At 44.4% G+C, this 26,837-nt stretch overlaps 1 protein-coding gene across 4 annotated transcripts in view; it reads left to right on the top strand.

The window, feature by feature from the left end:
- NCOA5 (nuclear receptor coactivator 5) overlaps positions 1–26,837 on the top strand; it is a 102,578-nt gene that overhangs the window by 36,199 nt on the left and 39,542 nt on the right. For all 4 annotated transcript variants that reach the window (XM_033915114.1, XM_033915115.1, XM_033915116.1 and 1 more), the window contains one exon: positions 26,217–26,759. In XM_033915114.1, the coding sequence (XP_033771005.1) occupies positions 26,217–26,759 (543 nt within the window). The remainder of the gene's footprint in view (positions 1–26,216; positions 26,760–26,837) is intronic.

Here is a 26,837-nt window from a genome sequence, read left to right as displayed (position 1 = left end):
ATACCGGGACTATAGATTAAAAGAAGATAAACACGATTGATTGTCAAAGTTTTTCCTTTCTTTCTTTTCCTTTATTTCAACATATAGATCCTGGAGTCAGACTTCCAGCGATCGGGACTTGCCAGTACCAGTAGACATTGATATCTCCATCTATTTGCATTGTGACATATTAGCATCGGGTCTATTTGATGCTTATTTTTCTGTAACTTATATTTCAACCACATCGACGCAGATGCATTGCAGTGGATAGTGCGCTGCCCATTAAGCATTGAGTCTATTTGATGCATGGTTTTCTGGGCAGTATAGGTTGTCGTTTTCTGAAGTGCATTGCTTTTTTTGGCACTCACACTTCAACGCCTGTGGCACCTTCACTACCTCTTTGTTATATGGTCTTAGTCTCTTCATTGATGAACAGTCGGTATGGATTGTTTTGAAGTGCATCGCCTTATCAGGCTTTCATTTTCAATGCCTATGACACCTTTGATACCATTTGATGTAATATGGTATTGGTGCCTCTTCTGCATGCATTGTTCTGCATTGGTACTGATCCATGCTAAGTGTAGCACATCCAACAATGATACCTTCTCCAGGTTCTTCTTGCATCATAACATCGATGAACATTGAGCCTTATTGCAGTAAGTCTTTTCTTCTATACTGTGATGTATACACCAATGGTACTGATCCTAGATCCAGTGGTATGGATGTACATCATTGAGGAATACCTCCACATTGACACCGGTGTTCTCCTGTACAGGTTGTGTCTCCTGGGTGTGCATTTTCTTTGAGGTCTTCCACCCCTCAATGCCCTACTGCACCATGGTTACCCACTCAGTCTCAGGTATTGGTATAGAATATTCCTTCTGTGATTGATGAATTTCTGTGCACGACCTCGGTACCAGCCCAGCTTCGGCATAGCGCTTAGAGGTTGTAAGGTACCATCTGAGAATCTGCTTCACAGTGCTACATTGATTTGGGTTACCGCAGTTTGGAATACTATGTCTTTTTCATCAAAGCGATACCTAAGACATTGGGGAGTATCATAATTCTCCCCTCTTATGTTCATTGATTTTCTGTCCTTTCTATATTTTTTCTTCAGTGTATCGACTACTTTGGACAGGAGGGATCACAGATCATGATTACTGGATACACTTCCCATCTAGATATGCAGCTTAAAATTTGAAATAGCTCTTAGTCATGCACAACATTCTAGATCTAGTTTCGTAATTTCCGACAGACTCTGAACTTTATTTTATATGGAACTCTGCTGCACAGACTTACTTAAGAAGGGAATTCGATGTTATGGCACATGATATCGATGCTTACCTGGGCAGCATCAATCTGGGTCCTAAAGACATCGACGTTCTTGTTCCCAACTTCGGTGATCTTCCTCCTTGTATTATTATTGTTCATCATCAAGATGCTGCATCGACATCAATGTTTTTTCGGGATACTGAGGTTTTATTCATGTCTCAGAAACCAGCTCTGTCTTCTTGACCTATTTCCAGAGATCATTTTAATTGGTACCAGGCCTACCTAAGCATAGCATTTTTAGGCTATAAGGTACTGAATTCAGTTTTCTATTGAGGCATCGATCCATACTGCTTCAGGAATCCACCATAGGTATTATAATTCTAGACCTATTCCTGCTCTGCATTCTACACAGGTCACATTCCTGTCTCTAGGCAGAGAAAAAGGATATGCTTGGGCCGTACCTGGTCACAGATGCAGTATGCTGGGATCTCTTTAACATGGTTTCCATGTTGTGACCTCTAGTCTACTCCTAGGTCCCCTTCTTTTTCCTCTCAACGATAGTATATTTGTTCCTGCTAACGTTGTACAGTCATGTCTTTGTAAGACTCATTCCTGTTTTTTAATTTTCTTTATTCCTCATGAGAAGACTCAGAACCCCTTCATGGTGGCACCGAAAGCCTGTAATTTTGATCCACCATTTGAATCATTTTAAGTGACCTAGAAGTCATTATTAAAAAAATAAATTTCACACACAAGACAACATTCTTAGTCTACATTGGTTTCTTGCTGGACCTTTGATATTACGCTTCTGATCGAGCAATTCTAGTTTTCCTCATTTTGATTTTCTCCATTGAAGTTTTCTCCTGGTTGCCATTTCCTCTCATGTTTTCTGCTGTTGGTGAGTATTTTTCTTGAAGTACCTCTATTGCTTCCTAAGAAGATTCTATTCAGTACCTTAATTCTGCAGGCACATTGCTTTTGTTTGTTTAGGTCATTCTCACCTCTATGGTATCGCCTTACCTTGTGATGATGCCACAGCCTTAGGAGTAATTTCTTTCTTTTTTTTTTTTTTTTTTGGGGGGGGGGGGGGATAACAAAGCTAAACTCGGGTTACCCATGTTCTCTCTTTTATATTAAAGTAAGAGGGTACAGGAGTTCAATGACACAAGTTTACTTGTTTTTCCTGTTCACCTTTTTAGGTACTTGTGTTTCATGTGGCACTTATATTAAGGATAAAACAATACAAACTTCAAATGGTATTGTATTCATAAAATATACAAATATTAAAGACCATTTGCAAAAAATCAAAAATGGACCCTTCTTCTAAATTCCAACTTTCATTAAGTTTACTACAGACTATTAAGTTTATTAATTGGGACTATTAGCTTTTAATCAAATTAAGCTAATTAGATTCTAATGGGGACAAGCCTCAGACTTAGGAGTGTGTGTTTCCCCAAAATGGAAAAGAGAGAAATACATTACTCTCTTGCTTCCTTATAACATCACTGGCTATTACCCCACCTCCCTACCAATAGATTAATTTAGCTTTTTAAAGATAATCTATGGAATAGGAGTTACTCTATTCATTTTTCCCATTAGGCTCCTTCCCTTACCTCTGTGTGCTCATATTGGACATTAGGTCTAGGTTTTTGCGAGGCAACTCAAATTTTTCTGAGTTTCTTGGAACCCAACTCTCCATCCCTTTTATTGAAGATAGGGAGTTCTACATGTGAGAATATGCTGCCTGCTTGTCCTAGGATAAAGCACACTTATTGTAACAGGTGTTATCCGGAGACAGCAGGCAGATAATCTCACATCCCACCCACCTCCCCTAGTTGGCTTATTCGCTAGGACATAGAACTGATGACTTTGCAGCTGGTGTTGGGCGGGAAGGCACTCACAAATGTGTGGTGCGGGCAGTCTTAAAGCTTGCAAAACTTAGTGATACTGTACTGGGGCTCTGGATGACGTCACCCACATGTGAGAATATCTGCTTGCTGTCTCCGGATAACACCCGTTAACAATAAGTAGCTATGCTTTATATACCTACCTGGAATTTCTAGGAAATTATGCAAAAATGCACAAACTACTGAAATGTTTGTGCTCTGAAGATAACTTATCATACTGACACTAATACATTTGTTTCATTTTCTTATTCACAACTTCTCAACATGCATTGTCATAGTGATAATCTAATATTGAAAATGTCCGAAGGAAAAACAAGACTGCAAGTTTGGACTCATTTACATCATTTGGTGGGATCTGACAGAGAACTACCTGTAACTGAGCTACCAAATGTTAGAGTTCTATTTGTGAGACATCCATGATCAAGACAGACAAAATTATAGCACTGATGAACTGGTCACTGACCTAACCACTGGATTACTTTTCTCAGTGGTACTAAGCAAATCCAAAATTTAGTATTCCTGTTATAAACAACCATGTTAGCATTAAAGCAAATTTGTGGGGGAACAACTCAGCAAAGTTTCTGTGGGCAGAGCAAAACTGGAGGACAGATTTATAGAGAAGCTTGACACACCAATGGGCATACTTAACCTGCAAGTGTGAAATGATGTAGGGTGCAATTCTGCCTGTCTGTGGAATACACATATTTTGTGACTGCAGCAGTGAGAAGAAGATTCCAGTGATTTGAGTTGATCTTTATAAAATGTCAGAAGAGTTGGGAATGTTGAACCTAATCAGAATGGACCAGTCGACCTCCTTGAGACCAGAAAAAAACTACAAGAGGAAAGGCAGGCAAAAAGGAAGGAGAATGAAGAGTGAAAAAGAAAAGCAAAAGAGCAAGAGATAATGGCGAGATCTGTGCTTGAAGTGGAAAAGGGAGATTTGGATGGCGTGGCAGAAGAACAATTGGCAAAGCTCCTGTTGCTCTAGTCTAGTGAAAGCTATGAAAAGGCCAAAATATAATACTTATAACCAACATAGCTCTAGACTATACTAGACTGAAAAAGAGACAGCAGAGCTTGCTACTGTCTGGATTGATGCAGGTCTCGTCACTCATTTGGACCCTGCTTTGGTGATCACAACAAGGTGAAGAGGTTTCAGGCATGAATCATAAAAGAATTAGAAGTACAGTTTGAGGAGGAAATGCAGAAGTATGGCATTGGTTGCATTTTCTTTGGTCGTTGTGGTGTCCCAGGGTCATGTTTAAAGGCAGAAAAGAAAGGCACACAGTTTGTATGGAACCAGAAGGCATTTTCTTCCTGCAAAAGCAACCAAAGATAATTGTGCAGAAATAATTGCTGATAATTTGGTTGCATGGCTGAGAAAGAAGACAGGCAATTCTTCAAGCTATTAGATGTGATTCCTGTAATGTAAACACTAGGGAGGGAGGAGTAATGCATTAGTTTGAGGAGAAGCTACAAAGGAAATTGATGTGGATTGTCTATATGAGAGGGTGCTGAAAAGTTCAGTCCAACCAACTTATTAAATTCGGAGGAAAAGTGTTTTTTGTAAAGTTCCTATTCCTCTAGAATAAAAATTCAAAGGAAATATATGAATGTATGATGTGAACATTGAGTGATAAATTCCCATGATACTCCACAGTGAAGAAGTGGTGTGCAGAGAAGGATGCAGCAAGGACTCTGAGGCCTCAAACGGTGTCACTCCTGAAATTGTTGATCATGTTCATGACCTGATTTTAGCAGATCGGTGAATATCAGCTAAAACAATTGCTGAGACACTACAGATATCCAGGGAATTTGTTGGGTATATAATCCATGAGCAGCTGTGTATGCAGAAGCTGTCAGCCAAGTGGGTGCCCAAATGTTTGAATGCTGATGAGAAACGAAGTCTAGACTTCATGAGAATATGGATTTCCAGGCATAATCTAAAAGGAAAGAATCTGAAAATCTTAATGGTTGTAGAGTTCTGTGCTGGGGTTTACATGTTAAACTGGTTCAATATAGAAATAAATAGCAATTGGATACAAGGTCCCAGACATCTCTTCATCTTCCAGCTGCAACTGTTGAAAGAACAGTGTGAAGAGGTAAGGAAGATAGTCATGCCTTCAGTGAGAAGGTCAGCTTGGTATGGTTACAGCGAGTCTGTTCTGTAAGCTATGTTGTGCAGAGGAACAGGAGAGAAGAAATGTGAAGAAGATGATACTGAAGATCAGAGGTAAAGGAAATGAGAAGACACAGCTTGGAAGCAGCATCTATCAATACAGAGGCAACCACACTCGCACAATTACTTGACTGGAGCTCTGGAGTCTGAACTGCCTCTTACCTGTACCATGACAGTAACAGATATCAAGGCATTTCTGAGCAAGTCTGTGGTGGTTCGAGACTGGCCATCACACACCATGAACTGAAACAGAAGAAAACAAAATATGGCCTCTTTGGTGGATTTTGTTAAATAACATTAAATATGTTTTGGGAAGTATAAGCTCCACTAAAATCAGAGGTCAGAAATCTCTGGATACTGCTAGACTCATCACTCACTCTGATCCCACAAATTCAAACAATTTTTTAAATTCTCTATTTGCGGCAGCTGCAAAATCTCTCTTCATATATTGCAAGACAAGTTTGACCACAGTGGGTCATGCCACAGTAACATCATGACTAGACTACTGTATTGCCCTGTACGCTGGTCTAACAAAAAATAGTTTTCATCAGCCTTACTAATTCAGAATATGCATCACAAGACTATTGTGTGGCTGCAGATGTAGTTCAGACTATTTGTATGTTCAAATAAATATTACTTAATGTCTACATATTTCAACTGTGATTTGATGTAGGTAAAAAAAACTAAGCAGTTTCTGAAGATAGATTTAGATTCAGCATGCAACGCTGTATAATTTGGTCACTAGTGGTTTGTAAAATTTGAAATAAATAAATTTACCCCTAAAATTGACATACCCTAATATCTGCTATCCCCATTGCATAATCTCATGCATATTCATTAAGGATACTCTGAAATCCTGGCCCATTGGCAGAGTGAATACTATCAGGCTAGTGGAATATCCTGATATTCCAATATCGAGAAACAATGCTTCCAACTGATCATCCTCTTCTAGCACTAACAGCAGGTATGTGTTGTGGTCAAGGAAACAACTGCCCTTTAATCTCTGGAACCTGGTCCTTTATTCATCGGGTCAGATCATGATAGCAAATGTATAACTTAGCAGAATAAGTGTTCCATAGGCACCACTAAACACCTGTACCTTGGGACCTCAACTTATTTTATTTTTTCCAGTGCAGTAGGGATGGTATGTTGAAACAGGGTTATCCATGTGTGCTCGTGAGCAACATAGGTTATCCATGCATGTGCATGAGTACTGTGCAGAAGATGTCAATCACAGCTTTTCACTACTCTTCCTTTTCCTTGGGCTGTGCTGCCCCATCAGTTCTACCTCCTGCAAGCGAGCATGAAGCTATCTTTCTGATCTGTTCAGTTTACTTCATTTTATCTTTTCTGTGTTTTCAAGGTTTTTGCGGTGCTACAGTTCCCTCTGAGAAGGATTTTCTCTGCCTGCTTGGAGAGGAGTAGACTTTTCTATCTGCAGCTGACAGGTGTATCCCTCGTGGACCTGTTCAGCTGGCCTGCTGAAGATCTGTGGAGTTGGGTTTCGTGCCTTTTGGCGCTTGCTCACATCCTTGACTTTGAAGCTTGAGCACAGACTGTCAGGCATCAATAATATTACTTTGGGGCGCTCAGAGTGCTGGTTGTGGTTTGTTTTTGTTTTGCCTCGCTTCTCTTTTGTCCAGTGTGGTCGAATGGGGGTTGAGGAGCGGTCTGACTGAGATCCGACTGGCAAGCTGACTATTTCGGCACAGGAGCTGACCAGTAAGTTGAGGCAGTGATCCTTTCCAAGGACCCCATGAATGCCTACTTCGGAAACTGAAGAACAGTGGGATGGAAAGTGACGTACACAGATGGTTCAGAAATTGATTGGCAGGGAGAAAGCAGAGGGTAGGAGTAAAAGGTCACTACTCGAACTGGAGAAGTCACAAGTGGTGTTCCACAGGGGTTGGTGCTCGGATCGCTGCTATTCAATTCAATATATTTATAAATGATATAGAAACAGGGATGAAGTGCGAAATAATAAAATTTGCAGACGATACCAAACTATTTAGTGCTGCTCGGACTAAAGAGGACTGCGAGGAATTACAAAGGGACCTGAATAAGCTAGGGGAGTGGGCGATGAGATGGCAGATGAAGTTCAATGTAGAGAAATGTAAAGTTTTGCATGTTTGAAGCAGAATCCCGAAGTACAGCTATACGATTGGAGGGATGTTATTAACAAAGTACCCAAGAAAGGGACTTGGGGATAATAGTGGACAAGACAATGAAGCCGTCGGCACAGTGCGCAGCGGCCGCTAAGAGAGCGAATAGAATGCTAGGTATAATCAAGAAGGATATTACAACCAGAACGAAAGAAGTTATCCTGCCGTTGTACCGGGCGATGGTGCGCCCGCATCTGGAGTACTGCGTTCAATATTGGTCGCCATACCTTAAGAAGGATATGGCGATACTCGAGAGGGTTCAGAGGAGAGCGAAGTGTTTGATAAAAGGTATGGAAAATCTTCCATACACGGAGAGACTGGAGAAATTGGGGCTCTTTTCCCTGGAGAAGAGGAGGATTAGAAGGGATATGATAGAGACTTACAAGATCATGAAAGGCATAGAGAAAGTGGAGAGGGACAGATTCTTCAAACTTTCGAAAACTACAAGAATGAGAGAGCATTCGGAAAATCCGAAAGGGGACAGATTCAAAACAAATTCTAGGAAGTTTTTCTTCACCCAGCGGGTGATGGACACCTGGAATGAGCTTCCAGAGGGCGTGATAGGACAGAGTATGGTAATAGGGTTCAAGAAGGGATTGGACAATTTTCTGAAGGAAAAAGGGATAGATATAGATAGAGGACTACTACACAGGTTCTGGACCTGTTGGGCCACCGCACGAGCGGACTGCTGAGCATGATGGACCTCTGGTCTTACCCAGCATAGGCACTTCTTATGTTCTTATATTTTCAGTCCCAGCTACACCTTAAAGGAGCTGAAACAGGCCATAGCACCTTTATTGAGTACAGGCTGTCACAGCTTATGGGGAAATCAGACCGGGGGTGGTTGTCTGAAATATCTGGTTTTAGTGGTTTTCTTTGTTAGAGTCCTCCACCCCTAAAATCCTAAATTCTCCTTTTTCAAGTGTCCCTGAAACATTTAGAGAGGGGGGGATTCTTTTGGTGCCAAAACATTCCTGCGGTGGCCATCTTGGATGTCTCCATATTTTTTTTCTAAGTGCTCTTACTTCACAACAACCTTCGTTTTGCCTCAAAAGTGACAGGGATAGAGTCTTTAGAACCTAAAACCCTTTATACCTTATAAGGACTGGATAAGAAATGGGTGGGTGGTGGAGGAGTGCCCTTCTGTTGCATGCCATGTGGGATGCAATGGAGGGACAGGAACTTTGGACTTAGCCCCTCAACAGTCATATAGAGCTGGGGACAAGACAGGAATCCTGTTTGGGGAGAAAATATTCCCTCCAGATACCCAGGACAACACTTCTGCGCCCTGTAAGAGCGCAAAAGTTCTGCAACCCAAGAAAAGGCGGCTTAAACACTTCCCAAGGGGGAAGAAGAATTGGCTTCTCAGGCTTTTACTCTGTAATTTGTTAATCTCCTGCATTAGGCTTACACATAAGGTAGAACTCCACCTGCGAGGGCCACTACAGTATGGTACATAGTCAAAAGCGCGCGCCGAGACAACTGAGCGCAAGGCGGAAGCCCATGCCAAAGAAAAAGTGTTTTAAGCGGCTCCGACGGGGGGTGTTGGTGGGGAACCTCCCTCCCACACACACTTTATTGTGCGGCGTTGTGGGGGTTTGGGGGTTGTAACCCCCCTCATTATACTGGAAACTTAACTTTTTCCCTGTTTTTTAGGGGGAATATGAAGTTTTCAGTATAATGTGGGGGGTTACAACCCCCAAACCCCCCACTACGCCGGTGCGATCTGTATTCAGTAAAGTGGGGGGGTTCCCCCCCACACACACACACCCCTCGTCGGAGCCCCTTAAAACACTGTTTTTCTTCGGCGCGGGCTTCCACCTTGCGCTCAGTTGTCTTGGCGCGCCTTTGTCGGCGCGTGCTTTTAACTTGTCACTCTACAGTATGAACCAATGCGCAGGCAGGTTTTGATGCTCAAAGCACTTCTGTCCTGAAAGCAGAGGCCTTTTAGGAGTCCAATGCTCCATCAGACAGTCTTGGAGGACAAGGGATCAGAATTAATGCCCCTAATGCCCCAAAGTGAGACTTCCCTGAAGGGAGGGGGGGGATACCGAGACTCAGTTGGAGGGCCAGGAAACAGGGTTGGCCCTGGACCAGGGAGAGAATTCCTCAGTGTGCTGATTGTTAAGTACTTGGCTTTAGTGGAAATCATTACTTAGATCCTTTGAGAGCTAAATCTAAGTAATCTTGACCCCACCATTTCAATGTTCTCTTCTGACTGGAGTGCGGGCTCAGCCCATGTCTTTTCCATGGTTCCTGGACATGAAGATCCTGGTTACAGAACCCTGGGAGACCCCTGAAGGCTCCCTAAAAGGGGCCAAGATTATGACTAAGTTGTTTCCTATGGATCAAGAGTTTCAGCAAATATTTCCACTGCCCAAAGTGAATTCCCTGTTGGCACAGGTGACGAAGCATACTTCTCTGCCAAGTGAGGAAGGCCTAGTTTTAAAGTGTCCACTGGACCGCAGAGTGGTTATGGTCCTCAGAAGGCATTTTGTGGCTCTAGCCTTAGGGATTAAGGCAACAGCTGTAGCCTCCTTTGTGGTGTGTGCATATCATTCCAGGCTGCAGAGTCAGAGGTTGGAGAAGGAAGATCCAACTTTTTCGTAGCTGGAATTAACTATATAGCAGATGCACTCTATGATGTAATCAGAGTCATGGGTGCAGTCTCTGCTTATTCTATTTCTGCCTGTCAAATGCTCTGGATTAGGCAATGGGTAGGTGATTCAACCTCCAAGGCCACTCTTGAGCAGATGCCACTTCAGTGGACAGATGCTATTTTTGGAAGGGCTTAGATCTTATGTTGTGTGCAAGATTGACACCTGAAATCTCTTCCAGACACCAGACCATGGGTAGCCAGAGGACCTGGCTAGAGCTCCTTTCATGGATCGCAGCAGTATTCAGCAAGGGCCTTCCTTTAAGCAGAGATGATTTCAAGGGTCCAGACAGAGATTCTCCGGGAATCGAAGGAACCAAGGTTCAGGCTCCTTCTCTGCAGTATCTGCCAAAAAGCCACAATGACACTAGGCCCGATACCACTTCTCTCAAGATTGGAGGTCAGCTATCAGAGTTTGCAGAGGCCTGGGAGCAGATGAGAGGCCACTGGGTCCTGGAAATTATCAGAGAGTGGTACAAACTAGAATTTGCCCATTCTCTTTCCAATTGGTTTGTGGATTTGCCAGTGTGCTGGCCGGAAAAGGTTAGTGGTGCAAAGGTTGCTGGATATTCAAGCCATAGAGCCAGTGTCACTAGAACAGAGGTATCAAAGTCGATCCTCAAGGGCCACAATCCAGTCGGGTTTTCAGAATTTCCATAATGAATATGCATGAGATCTATTTGCATGCACTGCTTTCATTGTATGCTAATAGATATCATGCATATTCATTGGGGAAATCCTGAAAACCTGGCTGGATTGCAGCCCTCGAGGACCGACTTTAACACCTGTGCACTATAAAATTCGAGCTCAGGCAGATATGCCATATACTTTGTCATGACTAAGAAAGTCTCAGAAAACTGGAGACCCATTCTGGATCTCAAATATGTCAATGCAGCTCAGAGTTCCTTGATTCCACACAGATTTTTCTGTCTATAATTGCTGCAGTGGAACCAGGAGCGTTCTTCGCATCCCTGAACACAGAAAAGTTTGAGATTCCATGTTTTGGAAAACCATTACAAATTCTCAGTGCTTCCCTTTGGGCTAGCGATGGCTCCCTGAACCTTCACTAGAGTTATGGTGGTAGTTGTGGCTCACTTCCACAGAGCAGGCTGACAAGTGCACCCCTATTTGGATGATTGGCTAATCAGAGCACCATCCATGGCAGAAGGGGAGAGAGCAGTAGCGTCAGTGGTTCAAGTGTTGCAGATGCTGGAATGGATTATAAATTTCTGAAAGAGCCACCTGGCCCTGTCCCAGTCTCTGGAATATCTAGGGATCTTATTCAACACAGCGGAAGGCCTTATCTTCCAGCAGCACACAAACAGAAACTTCGCAGACAAATTGTAGATTTGTTGTCTGAGTCTGCACCCACAGCATGACATTATCTGCAAGTTGGGTCGATGGCTGCCTCAATAAAGGTGGTGCCCTGAATGAGAGTACATGTTCCACTTCAGGATGTGGTGGTTTCCCCAGAGGGGACCTTCTAAACTATGCTTCTTTGAACGGCAGCAACCAGGAGCAGCATGAAATAGTGGCTCCACCCGCAGTCTCTGGCAAATTGAATTCCCATCCAGATTGATTCCTGGATCACTATGCCAACTTGTTCAGCTGGGGGACTCATTGCAGCAGTCACTCAGTCCAAGAACAGTGGACTACCATCTTGGTGGATATGGTTTATCATCAGGCCGCAGCTCCGAGCCATTTGTCTGGTACTGCACAGACTGGAGGCCTTATTAGAGGGCAAAGCAGTGAGTCTTCTCGGACAGTGCCACTGCAGTGGCCTATGTCAATTGTCAGGGAGGCACTAGGAGTGCATCATTCCATCAGGAGATGAAAGTATTATTCTGTTGGACAGAGATTAATCTGCAAGCCATCTAGGCAGTGCACTTGGCTATTCAGGTGAATTGCCTCAGCAGACTGACTTTAGATCTGGGAGAATGGATGCTCTCCCCCAACGCATTCCAGGTCAAAATAAGGAAATGAGGTCAGCCCACTTTCAACTTTATTGTTTCAGCAAAGAATAAAAAGGTGATTCAAGTTTTTCAACTGCAGAAACGAACCCAGAATTTCTGAGCTAGACACCCTAGTTCAAACCCTGGCTGGAGACCAAGCTGCTTTGTGTTCGTGCCAAGGCCAGTGATCTGAAGGGTGATTTGCAGGATTGCAAACCATCCAGGAGGAGTGATTCTAGTGGTGCCAAATTGGCTAAGTTGCCCTTCTTTGTAGATCTAGCCTGTCTTAAGAAGAAGTGGCCTCTCAGACTTGCTCTCCCAGGGGGTGATTGCCTTAGAAGATCCGAGTCCCTTTGGCTCTTGAGAGCACTGCGCTAGGCCAAAAAGGATATTCGGAGGTGGTCATTGCTACCCTCCTTAGAGCTAAAAGGCAAGCAACAATTTCAGTGTATGCCAAGGCGTGGGAGACGTTTCAGCGCTGGTGCAATAGAGAAATGTTGGAGCAAGGTGCCAATATTGGCGTTCCTACAGAAAGGCCTTGACAAGAGCCTGGTAGTGCCATCTCTTAAAGTCCTGCATAGAACCGTCCTCAAGCTCATGGGAATAATGTTAACGTACAGTTCCCCCCTCCTTGCCGAAGGTCCTATCAGCATTTCATACCAGAGGGTCTAAGAAGGCCTTGGACATCAACTACTACTACTACTACTACTACTATTAATTATTTCTAAAGAGTGTTCTTGCATGTCTGGCGTTCATTGACAAGTTTTGCCTCTCGGATCATCTTTTTGTCCTGACAAATCAGGCGAAAAAAGTCAGACCCATTTCTGAGGCTCCCATTTCTAGATTGATACGAAGAGCGATATCCTCTCCATATATCAGTTGCAGAAAACAATCGCCCATGTTGTTGAAGGTGATTTGACAAGGAACGTAGCCTCGTAGGCAAAATCTTAAGCAACCCCACCCAAGGAGTTTTAGATTAGTGACATGGGCCATTCTGCATGCTTTCACCAAATTCTACGGCGTGGACGTAGCATCAACGGAGGATGTGTCTTCTGGCTCATCAAACCTGCCCTACGTCCTCATGGTTCAGTATACTATCCCTGCTGCACTGGAAAAAGAGATTAGGTTCTTACCATCCCTGTATACTGGAAAAGATATTATAAAAGTTATGCTGAATATGCAAACTCCCCCCCCCTCCCCCCTTCCCAGGTCAGTTTTTGATGTGCCTGCTTCCTGTTTCAGTACTTCCAACTCAAGTCATCTCCCTAGCTGAGTTTTTCTGTCAGTCAGACTTGGTCTGGGACTAGTCTGTACGTATAGTTTTGAGGGGAAATGTTTGAGTGCCATAAATGCTCAGGAGGATGATTCTTTATTGAAATCTATTTATCTTTCTTGAAAAGTTGTACTTGTTCCTCTCTAAACATTGTTGTTTAACTGTGTATGAGTAGATCGGAAACATGTTTGGGGAGTTTCTCCATGTACCACCTATCTTTTTTTCCTTTAGGGCTCTGGCCAGCTTTGGTACAAACTGATGGGGGTAGCACAGCCCAGGGAGAATAACAAGGACTGAAAAGCTGTAATTGACATCTGCACAGTGCTCATGAGCACGCATGGATAACCCTACAGTTCAGCATATCATCCTCATCTACTGGAAAAGATGATATCAAGGCGAGAACCTAATCTCTTTACCCTATGTAGTAATAGCTGTCATGTTGATCATTCATATGGGTGGTGGTTCTTTCTGAAACACCGCCTTCTTTCAAAAGTAAATGGGTCCCGAACATTATGGATTGTGTAAGAATGCTAACTTAGTATACAGCCACTTCACAAGGCTGCCTGCTTCCATAAGAACATAAGAAGCGCCATCTCCGGATCAGACCTTCGGTCCATCAAGTCCGGCGATCCGCACACGCGGAGGCCCTGCTAGGTATACACCTGGCTTATTTTATAGCCAACCATATCTTTATATGCCTCTCTCAAGGAGATATGCATCTAGTTTGCTTTTGAAGCCTAGGACTGTCGATTCCGCAATAATCTCCCCTGGGAGAGTATTCCAGATGTCAACCACTCTCTGTGTGAAGCAGAACTTCCTGATATTAGTCCTGAACTTGCCCCCCCTTAGCTTCATTTCATGTCCTCTTGTCCGTGTCAAATTGGACAATGTAAATAGTTTTTTCTGCTCTAATTTGTCGATTCCTTTCAGTATTTTGAAGGTTTCGATCATATCCCCACGCAGTCTCCTTTTCTCAAGGGAGAACAATCCCAGTGTTTTAAGTCGATCCTCATATTCCAGTTTCTCCATACCCTTCACTAGTTTAGTTGCTCGTCTCTGCACCCTCTCCAGCAGTTTTATATCCTTCTTTAAGTAGGGAGACCAATGTTGGACGCAGTATTCCAAGTGGGGTCTGACCATTGCCCTATAAAGCGGCATTATAACTTTCTCCGATCTACTCGAGATTCCTTTCTTTATCATGCCCAACATTCTATTTGCCTTATTTGCCGCTGCCGCGCATTGTGCCGACGGCTTCAGGGTCCTATCTATCAGTACACCCAGATCCCTTTCTTGTTCACTTTTTCCCAGAGTTGCACCTGACATTCTGTACTCGTATTCCTTATTTTTACTGCCTAAATGCATTACCTTGCATTTCTCCACGTTGAACTTCATCTGCCATTTCTCCGCCCATTTTTCTAACCGACACAAGTCGCTCTGGAGTTCCTCACTGTCCTCCTGCGATCTGATTGCCCGGCAGAGTTTTGTGTCGTCTGCAAACTTGATGATCTCACTGGATGTTCCGTTTTCCAGGTCATTGATATAAATATTAAAAAGGATCGGCCCAAGTACCGAGCCTTGGGGTACACCACTAGTCACTTTCTCCCAGTCGGAGAACTTCCCATTTATGCCCACTCTCTGCTTCCTGTTTTCCAGCCATTTGCCTATCCATCTTTGTATATCTCCCTCTATGCCATGGCTTTGTAGTTTCCTAAGAAGTCTTTTGTGTGGAACTTTGTCAAATGCTTTCTGGAAGTCCAAGTATATTATGTCCACCGGCTTTCCACTATCAATTTGCTCGTTCACGGTCTCAAAGAATTGGAGTAAATTCGTCAAACACGATTTCCCTTTCCTGAATCCATGTTGACTGGGTTTCATCAAGTCATGTGTGTCCAAGTGCTGAACTATGCTATCCTTGATCAGTGATTCAATCATCTTGCCGGGGACAGATGTAAGACTCACAGGTCTATAGTTGCCCGGTTCTCCTCTCGATCCTTTTTTGAAAATTGGCGTGACGTTCGCTTTCCTCCAGTCGTCCTATGACCATTACAAATTAGGATCTGCAGTAGCTCAAAATAATTTTATCAAACTGATTAGTAGTCAGTATCCCATGGCTCTAGCTCAGCAGGATTGCATTTAAGAGTGAAAATACATCGGGTGAGAGCCACAATATTAGTAGATCACCTCTGTTCAGTGTTTGATGATGAAATATTTAGAATTGCTCATAGTCTTCTGTTCAGTCTTTCCATTCTGCTGTCTAAATCAGTGGTTTTCAACCCTGTCCTGGGGGACACCCATCCAGGGAATTTTCAGGATATTGCTAATGAATATGCATAACAGATATTTGCATATAATGGAGGAGACAGGCATGCATATTTATTATGGATATCTTGAAAACCTGACTGGCTGGGGGTCCCCCAGGACAGGGTTTAGAACCACTGGTTAGTGTGACTGATTCATCCTGCTTGTTGATAGAGAAGTAAATTGCTTACCTGTAACAAGAGTTCTCCATAGACTGCAGGAAAAATCACACACATATACCTGCTTATTTTCTTGAACTCTGTACTGTACTTAGATTTAGGGGAGTCATGAGGGTAGTCAAATCCAATCTTTAGTTTTATATACCAGTTCATCATGAGTGAACTTCTGTGCATGTTAAGCTACATTTTTAAAGTATGACGACTGCCATAGCCTGTCATCACTTGTCTGATTTATCCTGCTGTCTACAGAGAACCATTATTACAGGTAAGCAACATTATTTTCTGATGTATTTGTTTCTAAATGGGAAGGAAAAACAAAGAACTTGTGGAGAACTGTTGTCCAAATTGACAGCTTTATTAGAACAAATGAATCATCCACATAAATACATCTAAGGCTGGAATCTCTAGAAACATTTGGACCCTACACAGTCCGTGTTTTGACACAATTGTCTTCTTCAGGGGTCCCTACTGGTCCTAAAAATGAGCTTGTGGATTAAAACAAAAGCCTCTACGCAGAACCGACGCGCTCAAAACAACATAGAATTGTGCTCCAAGCTCATAGGCTGTGTGTGGCTTTTTTTGTGGAGTGAATAGGGTCAATTCCTTTTGCTATCTAAATGGGAAGGAACATGCTTATTTTGTTTCTTCATGAAAGCAAATGGAGTAAATTTTCGCATATCTTAAGGATGCTCTTAAATTATGGTAATAGCCCAGTGTAGGACCTAACGTCTGAAAAATCGTAATTTGTCTTTGGTCTACATTCCCAGTCCTCAAGGACAGTCAATAGATCAGGTATTCAGGATATCCCTAATGAATATGTATGAGAAAGATTTGCATACAGTGAAGGCAGTAGGCATTCAAATCTTATGCATATTCATTAGAAGTATCGTGAACACTTGATATGTTGTAGCCCTCTAGGACTGGGAGTGAAGGATTTAAGTAAGTCCCTAACTGTTTGCCTCTATTTTTATCTCATGACTGCTGATTGGCAACAGCTATTTGAAATGCATGTGGGGTGAGGATCTGATATTTATATTGGTTGCATTTTTAAAAATATTTGTTTGAAAACATTTGTTCTAGTGCAATAGGTGAGACATTCTAGACAAGTGGGTTATCTCCCAAAGGTCACGTGCCATATGCAGAAGGAATCTACTCTAGATTTTTTTCTGTGACTCTCCTCTACTTCACTGTGAGCTCTAGCACTACCTGTACTTTTTTCCCCTTCTGCATGTGTGCCTGAAAGAGTATTTCCGTTCTGTGTTTTCTTATTTTATTTGGTGTTTGTTCCTTTTTCAGGATTTCTTTGTGCTCGGAGCTATTCTTAAGCTCTGCCTGCTGGTTGAGGATACACAGACCGGTCTGCAGCTAAGAGTCCAATCCCAGTGGGTACTTGTTAGCCAATCTGCACTGGTTTCTTAGGAGCTCAGGACCATCCCCATGTTTTTTTTCCTACTGCTGAACAGAGGTTTGAATGCAGGCTGTTAGTTTACCTAGAAGACTCAGCGGTGTCTTGCAGGGTGTCCGCTGCATTTTTCACCTCTGCCCTTTTCTGAGCATGTCCGTCAGTCCATGAGGGTGGAAGTACGGTCAGGCACCATGTCTGACTGGCAGCCCAGCCTTTCGACGCTTCCTTCGCTTTCGGGTGGGGGACCTTCATCTGCAATCTCGGGTCCTCCTGTTCGGGCTCGCTTCGTCCCCACGGGTCTTCACGAAATACCTCGTGATGGTGGCGGCAGCCCTACGGTCTCGAGGTCTTCAGGTGTTCCCGTACCTCGACAACTGGCTAATCCAGGCATCGTCGAGGGAGAGGGTTATTTCAGCGACCCATCAGACTATTATCTTCCTTCAGCGTCTGGGGTTCGAGGTCAATTTCCCAAAATCCCAGTTGTACCCCTCTCAGTCCCTGCAGTTTATTGGAGCCGTGCTGGACACGGTTCGCCTCCGGTCGTTTCTGCCTCAGTCTCGGCAAGCTGCCCTCGTTCAGCTCAGTCAACAGGTCTCCCTGAGGGCTTCGGTCTCGGCCAGGCAGATGATGATCCTCATGGAGCACATGGCCTCCATCGTTCATGTGATGCCTTTTGCCAGATTGCACCTACGGGTTCCTCAGTGGACTCTGGCGTCCTAGTGGAGGCAGGATCGGGATCCCGTATCTCAGCCTGTTGCGGTGACTCCCTCCTTGAGACGCTCGCTCCGTTGGTGGACCAGCTCTTCCAATCTTTCCAGAGGTTTGCTCTTTCTCGTGCCCCCGCCTCAAAAGGTTCTGACGACGGACTCCTCAGGGTATGCCTGAGGGGCTCATCTCGACGGCCTTCGGACTCAGGGTCCTTGGTCGGATACGGACCGTCCCTGCCAAATCAACCTGCTGGAGCTCCGGGCCATTTACAGGGCGATGGTAGCTTTTCGTCACTTGCTGCAGGATCAAATGGTCCTGGTGCGTACGGACAACCAGGTGGTGATGTATTATGTGAACAAGCAAGGGGGTATGGGTTCCCTGTCACTTTGCAAGGAAGCTCTTTGGCTTTGGGAGTAGGCGATACGCCACAACATCTTCCTTCGCGCGGTCTACATCCAGGTCGAGCAAAACTGTCTGGCAGACAGGTTAAGTCGCCTCCTTCAGCCGCACGAGTGGTCGCTCCATTCCTCGACTCTGCGTCAGGTGTTTGCTCGATGGGGGACTCCGCAGGTAGACCTTTTCGCTTCGCCCCTCAATCACAAGTTGCCTCGTTTTTGTTCGAGGATCTACTCCCCGTATCGTCTCGAGGCAGATGCTTTCCTTCTGGATTGGACGGGCAGGTACTCTATGCATTCCCTCCCTTTCCTCTGATTCTGAGAACTCTCGTGCACCTCTGATCGACGCACGCTGCTATGATTTTAATAGCACCTCAGTGGCCCAGGCAGCCATGGTTCTCCCTTCTTCTCCAACTCAGTGTCCGGGAACCTCTTCTGCTGCCTGTATTTCCGTCTCTGCTGCACCCCTCTCTGCACTTGACGGCTTGGTTCCTTTCCACCTGACTTCCTCCCTGGGATTTTCTCAGTCTGTGTGTGATGTTCTAGAAGCTTCTAGGAAAGCTTCCACTAGGCAGTGTTATTCTCAGAAGTGGTCTAGATTTGCCACGTGGTGTTTCCCAACGCGTTGAGCCTTTGTCTGCCTCCTTGTCCTCGGTGATGGAGTACTTGCTTTATTTGTCTCGATCTGGGCTTAAAACGACTTCTATTAGAGTTCATCTCAGTGCGATTGCTGCCTTTCATCGGCTACTCAATGGGAAATCGCTCTCGGTCCATCCGCTGATTTCTCGCTTCATGAGGGGCCTCTTGAATGTCCATCCTCCTCAAGTCTCCCCTGGTGGTTTGGGATCTTAATGTGGTTCTCGCTCAATTGATGAAACCTCCATTTGAACCCCTGGATAGGGCCCATCTGAAGTTTCTTACTTGGAAGGTGATGTTCCTGATTGCTCTCACGTCTGCTCGCAGGGTCAGTGAGCTGCAGGCTCTGGTTGCGGACCCGCCTTTTACTGTCTTTCATCATGACAAGGTGGTCCTGCGTAATCATCCTAAGTTCTTGCCTAAGGTGGTTTTGGATTTCTACCTTAATCAGTCTATTGTCCTTCCGGTGTTTTTTCCTAAGCCCCATTCTCACCCTGGGGAAGTGGCGCTTCACACTCTTGACTAAGCGGGCGTTGTCTTTCTACCTTCATTGCACCCAGTCTCATCGGAGGGATCCTCACCTTTTCTTGTCCTTTGATCCTAATCGGTTGGGGCATCCTGTTTCCAAGTGCACCTTATCTAACTGGTTAGCTGCTTGTATTTCCTTCTGCTATGCTCAGACTGGTCTCTCGCTGCACGGTCGGGTCACGGGGCATAAAGTCCGAGCGATGGCGGCGTCTGTTGCTTTCCTCAGTTCCACGCCTATTGAGGAGATCTGCAAGGCCGCCACTTGGTCTTCAGTTCATACCTTCACCTCTCGCTATTGTCTGGATGCTTTTTTCAGACGTGACGGCCAATTTGATCAGTCGGTTTTGCGTAATCTGTTTTCATAAATTGCCAACTTTCCCTCCATCCCTTTTTGGTTAGCTTGGAGGACACCCACATGTAGAGAATATGCTGCCTGCTTGCCCTGGGATAAAGCACAGTTACTTACCGTAACAGGTGTTATCCAGGGACAGCAGGCAGATATTCTCGCAACCCTCCCACCTCCCCGGATTGGCTTCTTTGCTAGCTATCTGAACTGAAGACCACGAGGAGGGGCACGCGCCCTCTAGTGGAGCGGGAAGGCACACGCATGCATGGAACAGCACTAGCAAACTTTGAGATCTTCAATCAAGTTTGCTTGAAAAGCTGTCCGCGACAGGGCTCCATGGATGACGTCACCCACATGTAGAGAATATCTGCCTGCTGTCCCTGGATAACACCTGTTACAGTAAGTAACTGTGCTTATTGGAGTATCTTCTACATTTATCCAATTCAGATCTCAAAACCACTTCAATTAGAGTTCATCTCGGTGCTATCATTGCTTTTCACAGACCAGATTTATGAAAGGACTTTTCAATGTCAAACCTTCTCCAATGTTTTGGGATCTTAATGTGGTTCTTGCTGCACTGACGAAGCCTCCTTTTGAACAAATATCTATTTGAACAAATATCTATTTGAACAAATATCATCTCAAGTACCTTACTTGGAAAGTGGTCTTTCTTATTTCCCTTCAGCTCGACGAGTCAGCTTCAAGCACTGGTGGTGGATCCCCCTTTTACAGTATTCCACCCATCCCAAGCTTCTTCCAAAAGTCGTCACAGAATTCTACCTTAATCTATTGTATTTCCAGTATTCTTTCCTAAGCCTCATTCTCACCCTGGGGAAACGGCTCTTCACACTTTGGGACTGCAAATGAGCATTGGTTTACTATTTGCAGAAAACTCAACCGCATAGAACAAACATCTCCTCAACTTTTTGTCTCCTTTGATCCTAATAAGTTAGGATGTCCAGTATCCAAGAGAACTATTTCCACATGGTTGATCTCTTGTATCTCCTTCTGTTATGCTCAGGCTAGGCTACAACTGGAAGTCGTGTCACTGCCCACAAAGCCTGAGCTATGGCAGCTTTAGTTGCTTTTCTTCGCTCAACTTCTATTGATGAAATCTGTAAAGCTGCTACTTGGTCCTCAGTTCATACATTTTTATCACATTACTGTCTAGAATCCTGTTCCAGACAGGATGGTCACTTCGGCCAAGCAGTATTGCAAAATTTATTTTCCTAATGGCCAACTCACCCTCCATCCCATTCTAGTAAGCTAGGGAGTTCCACATGTGAGAAAATGCTGCCTGCTTGTCCTGGGATAAAGCACAGTTACCATAACAGGTGTTATCCAGGGACAGCAGGTAGATATTTCTATAACCCACTCACCTCCCCTGGTTGGCTTTTTAGCTTGCTTACCAAGCGGCGTCAGGTGGGAAGGCACATATGCATGCACGATGTGGTGCAGGCAGTTTGCAAACTTTCTCAAGTTCTTGAAGTGGCGATGCACTTTTGAAGCTGTTCGTACCTGGGCTCTGTGGATGATATCACCCACATGTGAGAATATCTGCCTGCTGTCCCTGAATAACACCTGTTACAGTAAGTAACTGCTTATTGGACCTCCTATAAAGCCACCGTTCCCTTCTTGGAACCTGAACTTGGTTCTCTCTGGCCTTACCAAGGCTCCTTTTGAGCCTGTGAGAGACACTTCCCTGTTTGACTTGACACTCAAGACTGTTTGTTTTTCTGGTCACTGTTAATTCTGTGAGACGTGTGTCAGAACTCCAGGCTCGCTCTTGTTGAGAGTTCTTCCTGCGGATCTCAGATTCCGGAGTTTCCTTGTGCATGGACCCCCTCCTTTCTGCTGAAGGTAGTTTCAGCTTTCCATGTTAATCAGGAGGTGCATTTGCCTGTTTTTCAGCCTTCTGGCTCAAAGTTGTAGGATTGCATCTTTTGAACATTGAATGTATACAGGGTGGTTCTACACTATCTGGGAGTTACTAATGAACTTTGTGTCTTTGATCTGTTTGTGTTGACCCAGTCTTCCAAGTGGGGTTCTCTCGCATCCAAGGCCACTCTTTTTCCAGATGGATCCGAAAGACCATTTCATCAGCCTACATACTTTTTGGGAAACAGTCTCCCATCTCTGTAAAGGTACATTCTACCAGAATTGTGGCTTCTTCATTGGCTGAAGCTAGAGTGGGAGGAGATTTGCAGGACAGCAACTTTACACGTGTTCTCTAAATTATAACAAGTAGATGTGGAGGCAAGACAGGACTCTCTGCCTTCAGGTCCTTGGTCTTGAGGGCTAGTGCATTCAGTCCACCCTTGCTCTTTAGGACTGCTTTTGTATGTCCCACTTGTCTAGAATGTCTCACCTATATCACTGGAAAAAAAGATTGTTCTTGCCTCGATAATATCTTTTCCAGTAGATAGGTGAGATATTCTAGACTCCTACCCTGTCCTTCCTACACCTGCCTACTGTCTCATTCTGTCTATGCTTCTCCAATTGTTCTTGTATGGCAGTAAGCCCTTTGGGGTTTTGAAGAATTCTGTATATATGTTTATGTGCATGCAGGGATCTTTCCTAAGCTCCTTTGATGCATTTGTTACCTGTTTTATCATTGATGTTCTCATGTTCCAACAGTTGATTTTTGGGAATGTTCCCATTGGGGGTCCCTTCACATACTTTACTTGAGGCTCTTTGTGCTTGGGTACTAACCACAGGTGGTGCTAGAACTACCAGTGAAGTAGAGGAGTTACAGAAAAAAAATCCAGAATGGGTTCCTTCTGCATATGGCACACAGCCATTGGGAGATAACCCACATTTCTAGAATGTTTCACCTATCTACTGGAAGATATTATCAAGGTAAGAACATTAATCTCTTTTTAAAAGCAGTATCTTTTTTTAGTTTATTGTATTCTTTTCACAAATGTTTAGCTGTAATATCTATAATTCCAGTAAATTATAAGTTTTATTTGTTTTAATTAAATTTTGTATTATGTATATTTATGTATACTGCCTTGGTATGAGGCGGTTTATAAATTTGTATTGAAAAATTAAATGAAGGTAAATTGTGATTAAGTGGGGTAGAAACATTACAAACTGTAGATCACACTAAATAGGCTCTCACAACCTCATTCAGAATTATAGTAAGTTCCAGATAAGGAAGTGAAAATTTCTTCAGTGAGTTTGTTAAAGCAGGCAATAAAGCTTGCACCAAATTAAGACACAGTAATTACAGTGAAACCTTAGGTATTAAAAACCAAAACATGGTAGAAAATATCTATTCAAAGGATTTGTACTTGTGCCTTTTGAATGCCTGAGATTGAAAACGAAGAGAGCTTGTTCCTTCTAGTTCATATGTTCATCATATATTGAATGACCTTCTCAGAGCTTGGATGTGTTGTGAGCAAGTGGCCTGTTCGATTTTCATTGTTCCAACTTTGTATTGCCTAGCTTTGGGAGCCCAAGTTGGCATTTTGATTCTTGCACCTCTGATAGGATGACAGATGAAGTATTTACTGTTGATGGGTTGAGAGAGTGGAGCATCTTGAAATATTTCTACCCTATTCATAATTTTTCTTCCTTGTATTTTGTATCACTCGAGTACAATAGTGGGGGTGGGATGGGGTGGTGACGTTGTTATGCATGTAGTTAAGTGTTTTCTAGCTGAGTTGCCTTCAAACCTGATCAGGTATACTACAGCAGTGTTCTTCAACTGCCGGTCCACAGAAATTTCCTGCTGGTCCACAGGGCCGGCACGTGCATTGGGCCTGAGACAATGTTATCTTCGGCCCGGCTCCTTCTTCTTCACTGCTACAGTGCACAAATCTGTGGGCAGCAGCTCCTATGGGTGTCCTGCGCCTGAACTAGAAGCCTTCTCTGATGTCGCAATGTCAGAGGGAGGGCTTCCAGATGAGGTGCGGGACGCGCGAGGAGCCACTACCCGCGGCTTTGTGCACTGCAGCAGTGAAGAAGAGGGAGCCGGCCCGAAGATAACACCGGGGGCGGCATAAAATGGCCAGGCGGGAGCAGGCCAGAAACTAAGTCACAGCATGGAGAGAGGGAGACAACAAATTTCCCTAGCATACACATGCATAAAGTAGGTGCTTATACAAGGCTGTGCCTATTTCGTTGTAATACAGTGGTACCTTGGTTTACGAGCATAATTGGTTCCAGAAGCATGCTCTTAAACCAAAACACTCGTATATCAAAGCAACTTTTCCCATAAGAGTTAGTGTAAACTTGAACAATTCGTTCCACATCCCCAAAAACTTAATTACCATTAGGCATGCCTCCACCGCTGCCTCTGCCACTGACCCATCTACGCGGCTCCTCCAATTCTCCTCCTCTGCTGCTGTTCGCTGCCTCTCACTGTGGGTGGTGCTGGCTAAGCAAATGCCGCTGCCGCCACAGAGCCTGACTGGACACTGTTGGCTCTGCCGCTCCCAGATGCTGCCCCTCCCTTCCTCCCGGATGCCACTACCCCCCTCTGCTGGGACTCTCAGGTGCTGGCTCACTCCTGCCGGACGCACCCCGACTCCCATGCTACACCCGAGGCCACTGATGCTGCTATCACCTCTTTCCCCCCTCCCCGACTGGCCCTGTCCTTACCCCTGCACAGTCAGTGATAGAAAGTGCCTGCCGCCGGTCTGCTGCTGAGCCTTTAGCATCTGCGCATGCTCAGACCTTTGGATCTCACCCTCTCCGAGATTCTCATGAGATCTCGAGTCTCATGAGAATCTCGGTGAGGATGAGATCCAGAAGGCCCTTTCTAACTCTGGTGGCACACGGGTAAGGACAGGGCCAGTCGGTAGATGGGGAGGAGACGATCGTGAAGGGAGGGAGCAGCGCTGGTGGCCTCGGGGGGGGGGGGGGGGTAGCAATACTGTTGTTTCCCGCGGTCAGGTTGGGTGGGGACTCGCAAATCGAGTCAGTGCTCGGTTTACGAGTCAAAAGTTTGCTGAGTGTTTTGCTCGTCTTGCAAAACACTCGCAAACCGGGTTACTCATAAACCGAGGTTTGACTGTACTTGTATATAACACAGAGAGGCATATTCTAAGGTGACCTCCTATTTAGAAGCTTAAAAGTTATCCTTATAAACTGAGACCTGACATCCAATTGCCTAGATCTATGAATTTAGTGTTTGAATTGTGTCAATTTTGAGAATTTACATTTGCTGTCTGTATTTTGCACTGTTCAGGAAGAAATGCATTTGTTTCTATTTCTCTGGGGTTGTACTGCATGTAGAGTCTTGCATCTTAGGGTTTGTATACTTTTAGTTTTTAGTCCCGTATTTGCGTAGGGGTTATCTGTATTCTGGTAGGAATGAATGTTGAGAAGCATACAGTGTGCTTTGTGTAGTTTAATTTTGTGGTTAGCCATTATTTGTTGTTGTTAAGATTATATTGTGTGTGTATATATGAAATTGAATAGAAAAAAGTGTTAGAATTAGTACTATTATGGGGGCGGAGTCTGGGGGCAGAGATGGATGGGTCTGGCCCACAACTTAGCCCAGTGTTCTTTAGTCGTCGGTCCGCAGACTAGTGCCGGTCCACAAAATAATTATTTTATTTCCACCGGTCCATAGGTGTAAAAAGGTTGAACACTGTACTATAAGATAAGATCATTGCTGCCTGATGATCCAGACCAGAACATGCTCTCAGCACCTCACAAGAAAGACAGAGCTCTTAATTGTGTGAGAGCTCTTAATTGTGTGAGAGCTCATTTTTGAGCATGCACACCTTTTTCCTTCTAATATACTTTGAGCCCTGAAAGTGTATAAATGAATAAGCAGCATGGAGGATATAGCTAGCTGAGACCCAGCCTTATGCACATAGCATTGTTACCCCACCCCCAAATCACCATCTCCTGAGCTGCCTTTATTGAGCATTTATCCGGTGGAACTTCAGTGCTTCTAGTTTCTTTGGTCCATATACATTCTCTCCTGTCCATTTCTGATGGTTCATTGTGCCACACAGATTGAAAATGTAAGCATGCCTTATGTTTGAAAAGGTTGGAAAGCTGACAGTTTTATTAGAAAAGTGGCACACTTACCCACATGATTTAACTTCTGTTTTAAAATGGGATGGGTTGCATTAACATTGTCTTCTTTAAATATGTTTGTGTGTATGTATGTGTATATATAGATACATATATGTATATAATATAAAATCTTGTGTTTTGCCTTTTATGAGTAGTTAGCATGTATTCTGGATTCTTCTGGTAAGAGAGTTAAGGAATTATGGATTTGGATCTGGCTGGATACTGAAAACAAGGTTGAGCATGAGACAGGATTTGTCCTTGAATGATTGTAGCTAACAGAATTATTCTTGGTGCTCCCCCAGAGACTCGTATGCATATGGAGATGGCAGAGATGTGAAGCGTGATCGCTCCCCGATTCGAGGTAGCCCCAAGCGAGATGCCAGAGATTCCCGTGATGGAAGAGATTCTCGTGCTGTTCGGGATGCCAGAGATGTGCATGATCCCAGAGATGTCAAAGACCCTCGAGATGTACGGGACCCTAGAGATGTACGGGATACCCGAGATGTGCGGGACCTCAGAGATCCCAGAGATGTGCGGGACCCCCGAGACCTCAGAGATCCCAGAGATGTGCGGGACTCCCGAGACATCAGAGATCCCAGAGATGTGCGGGACATCAGAGATCCCAGAGATGTGCGTGACCCCCGGGAAGTGCGGGATCCTCGAGAAGTGCGGGATTCCTGGGACCTCAGAGATCCCCGAGAGCTGAGAGACCCCAGAGATACCCGGGACCCCAGAGATACTCGAGAGTTGAGAGATCCCAGAGAAGCTAGAGAGATACGGGACCCTAGAGATCCTCTATACGACAGATACCGAGATGCAAGAGACTCCCGAGATCCCCTTTACAGGTATTTTAATATTGACAGGTTTGAATCTGTAACTGCTAGAGCTGGATAATGCTTTTGAAAGTCAGATCTGCTTTTATC

Source organism: Geotrypetes seraphini, chromosome 11 (assembly GCF_902459505.1).
Source record: "Geotrypetes seraphini chromosome 11, aGeoSer1.1, whole genome shotgun sequence".
Taxonomy (NCBI): Eukaryota; Metazoa; Chordata; class Amphibia; order Gymnophiona; family Dermophiidae; genus Geotrypetes; species Geotrypetes seraphini.
Note: the sequence above shows the minus strand (reverse complement) of the source record. Positions and strands in the feature narration are given on the sequence as shown.